Consider the following 8,992-nt stretch of genomic DNA (forward strand, 5'->3'; position numbering starts at 1 on the left):
ACTGATATCTGACCCTGTGAAATAAATATAGATATAAAATTTTAGCAGCCGGGCCATTTTAGCAACTGTTTAATCTTGAGCATTTCTTTGTTATAAAGCAGTATACAATGTGTGTTCCCGATAAAAGCCAAATAATGACCAAGTGTTTAGAGCATTCAGTGCTAACATAACTCTCTATATCACATTCACACACACACACTGCTCCTCTCGGCACTAGGCTGATAAAGTACAAATATCATTGACTGTCTTTGCCATGAGCGCCAACTCACCTGAAATTGTGGACTCTGATCTGACTCTGAGAGACCAAATTCTAGTTCTAGTTTGACGTTCTAGTTATTACACAACACGAATAAGCTGCACTTTGCAATCCTGTACTGACTGAAAAGTTAACATTTAAGCCTTTCTGTGACGTTACCTTAATTCCAAAGGCGGTGACTTACTGAATCTGCCTTATCAGGATTATTTCTGTTCCTCTTCATGGGTTAATGACATGTTGGGTCAGGCTGAGGCTGAAGCGCGTGATTCCTCCCCTCCAGTTGTTTAGATCCTGTTGCCTCTGTTCTAGACAGGTTATGGCCCATATTCTCTGTAAAACATATTTGATGGCAATGATCACATACAAAAAAAGATAATGATTGAATTTAATGTTTAGGTATTTAGTTATAGAACACAACGAAAACAATTCAGGAGAAGGGAGACTGTTGTTGTATGCCATTGGTTCTCTGCTCACCATAAAGCAGTGATTCTCAAACAGGGGGCCTCAACAAACTTCCAAGGGGGCCTCAAGACGACTTAAAATTATTTGAAGTCAGCAAGAAGTGGAAACTATGATTGCCTTTCCTTTTAATATATTGGTGTAGTAGGCTATATCGATTTTTTTTATTTGTTCACTCTCACAACATCTGGTTTCCAACATAGTCTTGGAAAACCTGCAACTAGCCTACTAGTACTAGCCTATATATTTGAGTTTGATTTTTAATAGTGTAATTTCAAGATCTCATAACTCCATGGGCATTTTTATACATTTTATTCATAGGCCTTTACATTTTTCTAGATATGCTAAGCTCTAAAATATTGTGTAGAAAATGTGAACCAAAATGTTTAAACATCTTTATCTTTCATCTTTTTATCTAGTAAATCACAAACATCTTAAATGCCACGAGGGCAAATGTTGTTGTGAACAATTGAGGGCTTTGGAGTCAAAAAGGTTGAGAACCACTGTCCTAAAGCTTGTTCCAGACTGCCGTCTCGCCAGAGTGAAACCCCTGAAGGTGAATGACTTCATAATCGACTAAGCACCTGCGGGAGTCTCCACTCCTCCCCTCTCAGTGCGTCACTCTACAGCTCTGCCCTTAATAGTAAACCTCTCCACTATCGCTCAGTTAGCCTACAGCTGAGCCGCCGGTTATTACGACCATCGACACAGTTAGCATTGCGCAGAGCACTTTTTGAATAGTTTCAGTGATTTCACAAGCTTCGAATAGCACAAATGGCAAAAAAGTCCACTTCGCTTCTACTCCGGGCTCTGGAGATGTCGGAAAGACAGTCGTGCGATGTCATGAGGAGAAACTCCAGCTGCTCCCTCAGGTAAGTTAAAAGCGCATCACTGAACATGTAGGCTACTACACTAACTGCAATGTAAAAACTATTTATACACAAATTATTTATTACACCTAAACATCACACAAAAAAAGCTATCTGAAGAACGCGTAATATAACAGAAAATAGCCCAAACTCATTTTGGTTTGTTACAACATATTTTAAAATAAATAATATTGTGTTTATTTTAAATGGTTGCCGTGGTGAAAACCTGTTGAATTGAGCGACTATGTTGTAAGTTGTTGTCAATTGCGTGGGAATGTTGAACAAAGCAGAAGAGCAGCTAGTACTGTTGTAAAATAACTCAGCAGGGGAGCGAGAAGTCACGAGACGGTGAAACTGAAAGTGCTGTGAGGGAAAAGTACCAAGAGTACCAGAACAAAAAACGATATAGCTAGTATTTGTGGCAAATATCCCTGGTGCTGTATCGTAAATATATCATAAAGCTTTCATCCAGTATATACATTTTGCTTTTGAAAGATTTGAATAATAAAAAAATCCTGAAAGCGAAGCGCGTTCATCTTTTGAATAATGCAGTGCCAGTGCGCGCGCTGCTGGCTGCGTGCCATTCAATGCAAGTTATGCAACTGACAAACAGGGTTACCTGTATTGATCGTCTACTCTTTACTATTTACTAGAATGTACGTCATTTTACCGGGTCAACACAGAAATTGTCAAAATCACAGAAAAACACTGCGTCACAACGTATTTGTAGAGAACAAACCAGTCAACATGCAAGTGTCATAGTGCAACCCTTTAGACAGGACAATGTATTCTAATTTTGTTAAGTGAATAACTGTTTATGTTTCTTCTGTAGACATTTGAGCTCATGTGGCATCTTAGCAGCGCGACGGGTGAGTTTACCTCCTCCTTCAGCTTCTTCTCAAGTGGTGCCCACCCGGAGCTTCATTAACTTATCAGCCCACCTCATAACACGGAGAATGGAGTACTTAGAGAGCAGAAGCGTTGGGTACGTAGACACCACTAGATATAAAACCATAAAATCTTCACTTTTAATCCAAATTCATTTTCATTTAACAATATCTTTGGTAACGCAAGTTCATTTTCCCTCCAGTTACTCACCCGAGCAGATGTACAACGTTGTTTCCAGTGTGGACCAGTACCAGCAGTTTGTGCCTTGGTGCAAGAAGTCAAAGGTCACGAGAGGGCGGAACGGGGACATGCAAGCTCAACTTGAAATCGGGTTCCCCCCGATCGTAGAACGCTACACCTCTGAGGTCACAGTCATCCCGAACCACCAAGTCCGAGTGAGTCTATTTAAAAATTAGAAAGCTGTTTCAATTGCGAATGGAAGACATTATTCTTGTTTTAACAAAAAGTGGTAGTGATTTGGAACTAGATTTCTTTAGATTAAGCGATACTCATTTAACAAGGGTAAATCTGACTTAAGCCTTCAGCATGTCCATGCATCATAGGATCAGCTTACATATTGGCCAAGTAAGCTGTCTGTGGCTGTCTGTCTGAAGTGTGTGCATGTGTTTCAGGCGCTGTGTACAGACGGGACACTCTTCAATCACCTTGAGACATTGTGGCGATTCACTCCTGGAGCTGCAGGCCAAGCCGAATCATGCAATGTGGAGTTCTTTGTAAGTAGTGCAACCGGCAAAAACAGACACTTTTACAATCTACATTCATCAGTTTGACACTTCCTTTACTCCTGTTCCTCCTCTTTAGTGGTTTAATCCAATAATTCCTGTTGTGAACAGAAAGTGAGCAGAAGTAATTAGACCAGATTGGTGGCTATTTTTACCACATGTGGGTTGCCTTTCCGGTTCTCCTTAAATAGCCAGTAACGAAGACAGGCATGATAACTATTCAAGTGCTGGAGGGAATTATATGACCTAAATGTCACCGGATTAGACATGGTGCGATGGACATCACAGGAAAGCGACAGGGATTTGGGAGATTACAGGAGGACCCATTTAAGAAGAATCAAAACTGAATGAATGTTAGCATCAGTACAAAGCAGGATTATTATGTTATATACAAACTAAAACCATGAAAAAACATTTTTGTTACTAAAACTTAAATAAAAATTAAAAAAACGATATAGACAAAAAAACGTAACCTTAATCTTGAGGCCAGGGGAGTAAGGTTTACACGCACAGCTTTTACTGGCCTACGACAGTTACATAAAGATAATAACGAATTCAAAATATCTCAATGGCACTGGTACAAAGCCCATGTTGAATAAAGTAAATAAAAAAGCATGCTATTTCAAATCATACAATTACATGAATTCATTTTTGCAAATTGTGCTAATTTTACCCAAAAACCTTTGTTCCCCCTCTCTAGGTGTCATTCGAGTTCAAATCTCTGCTCCACTCACAATTAGCGACAGTATTTTTCGACGAGGTGGTCAAACAGATGGTCAACGCTTTTGAGAAACGAGCAAACAAACTTTACAGCACCGGCGTCCATCGACAGCAGACTTCACTCAAAAGAGCAACCTGAGAACGCAGTAGACACAAGGAGTTACATTACAACCACATACATTGTTACAATGTGTCAGTTCTGGAGAAGAACTGCTCCTCTTTTTAATCCAGTTTGTTGGATTTTGGACAGTTAATGCCCGCGCAGATTTTTGTCTTGTGTTTGAAAAGCCTATTTATTTAAACCATAAGAGTTATAATTTATTGAGATGTGCGTGTGTGTATAATTTATATCAGTGGAATGAAAGAGGAAGATGATTGCAGTAAAAAGTGTTGAGGAAGGATGCTTTTTCATATTTATGATCATTATGTTCATATGGTTGACCAAAGGGACCAAAAAATCAGCTCTAAATGATTATTCAGTGCACTTTTTCCAGACTTGTAATAAAGCCAAATATTTTCTTAATCCTGTTTTTTCATGTGCCGTCAGAAATACACAACACCACAGTCATCCAAAGTTAATCCTTTAAAAAAATACCACAAGAGTTACAAAAATAAACCTTAAAATCTTAAAGGGATAGTTTACCCAAAAATAAAAATTCTTTCATCATTTACTCAACCTCATGTTGTTCCAAACCTGTATGAGCCTATGTCTTCTGCTGAACACAAAGGAAGATATTTTTGATGAATGTTGGTAATCGAACAGTTGACGGTAGCCATCGACTTCCATAGTAGGAAAAAATACTTTGGGAGTGAATGGTTACCGTCAACTGTTTGATTACCAACATTCTTTAAAATATCTTCTTTTGTGTTCAGCAGAAAAAAAACTCGTACAGGTTTGGAACAATTTGAGGGTGAGTAAATGATGACAGTTTTCATTTTGGGGTGAACTATCCCTTTAACATGGCCAGCACAGTCGATATTTTTTAGTAGGTTGCTTTACAAAATGTAAGTAACACAGGAGGACACACTACAAGACATGACATAATAGGTATGCATCACTTCCTGTTCATGTGTAAGGTGTGTACCTTTCTCTCCTTTAGATGACGTCACTACTCTATGTGCCTGATGGGTGCAACTATTTTACACTTTATCTCGGCATTATGTGTCTCACAGTATCATGTTCAAAATGCTCTTTCAGTGTGAAGTCTTGAAGACGTTCCAAGAAACTCACATGATTTCAGGATCACTTACATAAACCCCGGATGCAAGCAGAGACCACATCCCATTCTTTCTAACCAGCCAATTTCCTCCGGTTTCTTCGGTGTGTTGACCAATCACAGATGAGCTGATAGCACCGCCTTTAGAGTGGAAATATTTCCTTTAAAGAGGTTCTTACACACACTGAAAATGTTTCCAACAAGAGTCAGACTGACAGTTTTTTGTTCTGTCTATATATATGTCAAATGTCACATTGCTAGTCATGATGCTGCATTTCCAGCTATAGCTTTTGTTGTTCCATGCAATGCCAGAGTTAGAAGATAAACCAGTCTATATCTTTAATTCGACCTTAATTGTATTCAAGTTATGGAAGAAATTCTACTCAAACAATGCATTATAATGCATGCAGAATGCAAAACAAGTAAATTTGTGTATTATTTTGCTATTTGATTCAGAGGCTGCCTGGAACAAACTGCAGAGTAATTAAGTCATATGATAGCCGAGCTTGTAGATCATGACTCGTTCAGGGCCGGTATCTCTGTATATTTACTGCCAGTTCTGTGTGGTTAAAGTAGCCATTTCGCCCATGTAAATATCATTTCATATCAGTTACTTAAAACTAGATTTTTACACTTTCTGAAGAAAATGTAAGGTTCTTGTCATAATCATGATGCCAAGTTGTGTTAAAAATGTCCAATGCAGCTGTAAGATGATGATGATGATGATGATGATGATGATATTCTGATATGGTTTGGGTCACTCCAGGACCCTCTCTCACTCTCTGTTAGAAAAGTAAAAGCACACCTGTCCTCAATATGCCTTAATGATTTGAGGTATCATTCATGTCCACAGCCAAAATGTGCAATTAAATATATTTATTGTGGATGCTTTACATTTATTTCAAGAAATCTTAATCAGAGCTTGTGTACAAGTTTGAAAAACAGATTTTTGAAGCCTATGAGTCTGACATTCTAATGGCTAAAAGGTGGCCTAAGAAAAATACAATTGGACAATTGGAAAGGGATTTACAATCGCTCTTCTTGTATTGTTTTATTAATTGGGAAATCATAGTTTTCTTAAAACCAGTGTATCTATTGTAGTATTTCTGTTACAGGTAATGTCTGTATTTGGTATCTGAGAGGTGACTGATGGTCTGACCCCATGTCAGGAGTGCAGTAACAGCTTTTACTCATTTAGCCTGGCTTCCAGTCAGAGAATAAATATGTACTTGTTTTGTACTTAACTCATACAACCAAAATTAACCAAGAGTAATATTTTGTAAAAAGAGAATTGTCGGTTTGAACTTTATTCTTATGATGTCTAACTGTGTCTAAGATCATGAAGGTCAAAAATGTTTCCACTGGCACATATGGACACTTAGCATGTGTAATTCTTTATAGGATGTATAGCACCATTGGTCACTATATGCTAAACTAGGACAGTGAATTGTGTAGTAGTTTCTATCAGTGCTCTATGCGGATATAGTTTTCATGTTCTGTTCCATTGAAGTCCTGACAAAATCTCAGCCTAGAAGGGAAATTATTATATCGCCTATGTTTTATCGAAATATGCTTGCAGGGGTTGTTTATTATTCTTATGAGATGCATGTGACCATGCTAAAGGAACAGTCTCCAGGAAAAAGTCCCAGATGAGAAGAGTCCTTCCTGAATTTATGATTTAACTGTGATCCTTAGAACAAAGCATGTCAAGTCAAGTCAAGTATATTTGTATAGCGCTTTTCACAATACAGATTGTATCAAAGCAGCTTCACAGTATTAAATTAAAATAATACAACAAGGTTTGTTTCTAGTGGAAATTAAATATCCCCAAAATATCTCCAACTGAGCAAGCCAAAGGCAACAGTGGCAAGGAACCGAAAAACTCCATCAAGTGACCTGAAACTCCATCAGGTGACCTAATGGAGGAAAAAAAAACCTTGGGAGAACCCAGGCTCAGTCGGGGGCCAGTTCTCCTCTGGCGTTTATGAACTAGAGGCCGGATTGTAGTTTGAACTGTAAGATTAAAAATATTATATGAATGCCTGGCTGAAGAGATGCGACTTTAATCTAGTTTTAAACTGGGAGAGCGAGTCTGAGCAACGAACAGTATCAGGAAGGCTATTCCAGAGTTTTGGGGCTAAATGTGAAAATGCTCTCCCTCCTTTGGTGGATCTGGATATCCTAGGTGTGACCAAAAGCCTTGAATTTAGTGATCTTAAAGAGCGCGATGGATTATAGGGCGATAGAAGATCCGTTAAATAGACTGGAGCTAAGCCGTTTAGGGCTTTATAAGTCAGTAGCAATACCTTGTAATTAATACGGAACTTTATAGGTAACCAATGCAGTGATGATAAAATCGGTGTTATATGATCATATTTTCTTGATCTAGTAAGAACTCTAGCGGCGGCATTTTGGACTAACTGTAGCTTGTTTATTGAGGATGCAGGACAACCGGCTAATAAAGCATTACAGTAATCTAGTCTCTAGGTCAGGGATAGGCAACTTCGGTCCTGGAGGGCCACTGTCCTGCAGAGTTTAGCTTCAGCCCTGATAAAAACTCACCTGCCTGTATCTATCTAGTAATCCTGAAACATTGATTGCCTTGTTCAGGTGTGTTTAATTAGGGTTGGAGCTAAACTCTGCAGGACAGTGGCCCTCCAGGACCGGAGTTGCCTATCCCTGCTCTAGGTCATGAATGCATGAACTAACTTTTCTGCATCAGAAACTGATACCATATTACGTAGCTTAGCAATGTTTCTAAGGTGGAAAAAGGCTGTTTTTGTAACATACGAAATATGATTTTCGAAAGACAGGTTGCAATCGAGTATAACACCCAGGTCTTTTACTGTAGAGGATAAAGTAACAGGACATCCTACGATGTTAAAAGTTGTATTGTGAAAGGTTTTGTGGGCGTTTTTTTTAACCGATAAGTAATACCTCTGTCTTGTCTGGATTTAATAAAAGAAAATTACGCGTCATCCAATCTTTTATATCTTTAACACACTCTGTCAATTTGGATAAATTAGCGTTTTCATCTGGCCGTGATGAAATATATATTTGAGTGTCATCAGCATAACAATGGAAACTAATTCCATGTTTCCTTATAATATTTCCAAGTGGCATCATATATACTGAGAATAACAGAGGGCCTAACACAGATCCCTGCGGCACTCCATAGTTTACTGGAGTTATGATCGATTTTTCTTCATTTAAATAGACAAAATGGTAGCGGTCAGATAAGTATGATTTGAACCAGCTTAATGCTTGTCAAAGATATTGTCTCAATTGCGTAAAAAACAGAATACCATTTTCGGATACTGCTAGAATTATCTGTTCTGTTAACTTATAAGAACTTGTAGTTATAACGTCAACTGATTATCATACAACTATAAGCACCAGTGTTGGGATCATGCATGCCTATGTTCCCACAGCCCTATGTTCCCACAAATGGCCTACCCCTGACCCCACCCGTAACTGGGGTTTAGACAAATCGTAAAAAAAAAATTCTTAGAAATGTGGGAACATAGGGCCGTGGGAACATAGGGCTGACCCCCCAGTGTTTCTTAGTTTGAGGCTGGATCCTCTACAGCCTTTGGAAGTGTGGAGAACTTTGTCTTCAGTAAACTCTGTCAACTGATTGAACTTCAACTTTGACTCCTGGTCTTCATTGCAATTCCCCTACATTGCGTGCACATAATGAAGTATTAAGTTTGCAGGCGCATCCACTCCCTCACAGCTCAGTTAGCATGCTAGGTGTCTATACAAACCCTAGGGTTCATAGGATCTATCCTTGGCCAGTCTCTGAACTTATTTTGGGATTGTCCTGGGCTAGATTCAGGG

General features: G+C 38.7%; 1 protein-coding gene across 1 annotated transcript; it reads left to right on the plus strand.

Annotated features, from left to right (window-relative positions):
* The first annotated feature begins 1,232 nt into the window (after positions 1 to 1,232).
* On the plus strand, positions 1,233 to 4,458 carry LOC311306669 (coenzyme Q-binding protein COQ10 homolog, mitochondrial). Its single transcript, XM_084435196.1, has 5 exons — positions 1,233 to 1,587; positions 2,417 to 2,569; positions 2,675 to 2,867; positions 3,105 to 3,206; positions 3,916 to 4,458. Exons 1-5 carry the CDS (start codon positions 1,490 to 1,492, stop codon positions 4,072 to 4,074), a joined length of 705 nt encoding a protein of 234 aa, XP_084291322.1. The 5' UTR covers positions 1,233 to 1,489; the 3' UTR covers positions 4,075 to 4,458.
* Positions 4,459 to 8,992: the final 4,534 nt, after the last annotated feature.

This window comes from Rutilus rutilus, assembly GCF_951802725.1.
Source record: "Rutilus rutilus genome assembly, chromosome: 1".
Lineage (NCBI taxonomy): Eukaryota > Metazoa > Chordata > Actinopteri > Cypriniformes > Leuciscidae > Rutilus > Rutilus rutilus.

Excerpts from the sequence above, each read along its gene's own strand:
- LOC311306669 (XM_084435196.1), top strand. The coding sequence starts at position 1,490 with ATGGCAAAAAAGTCCACTTCGCTTCTACTCCGGGCTCTGGAGATGTCG. Across the intron at positions 1,588-2,416 it reads AACTCCAGCTGCTCCCTCAG|ACATTTGAGCTCATGTGGCA; the intron begins GTAAGTTAAAAG and ends TTTCTTCTGTAG. Across the intron at positions 3,207-3,915 it reads CATGCAATGTGGAGTTCTTT|GTGTCATTCGAGTTCAAATC; the intron begins GTAAGTAGTGCA and ends CCCCCTCTCTAG.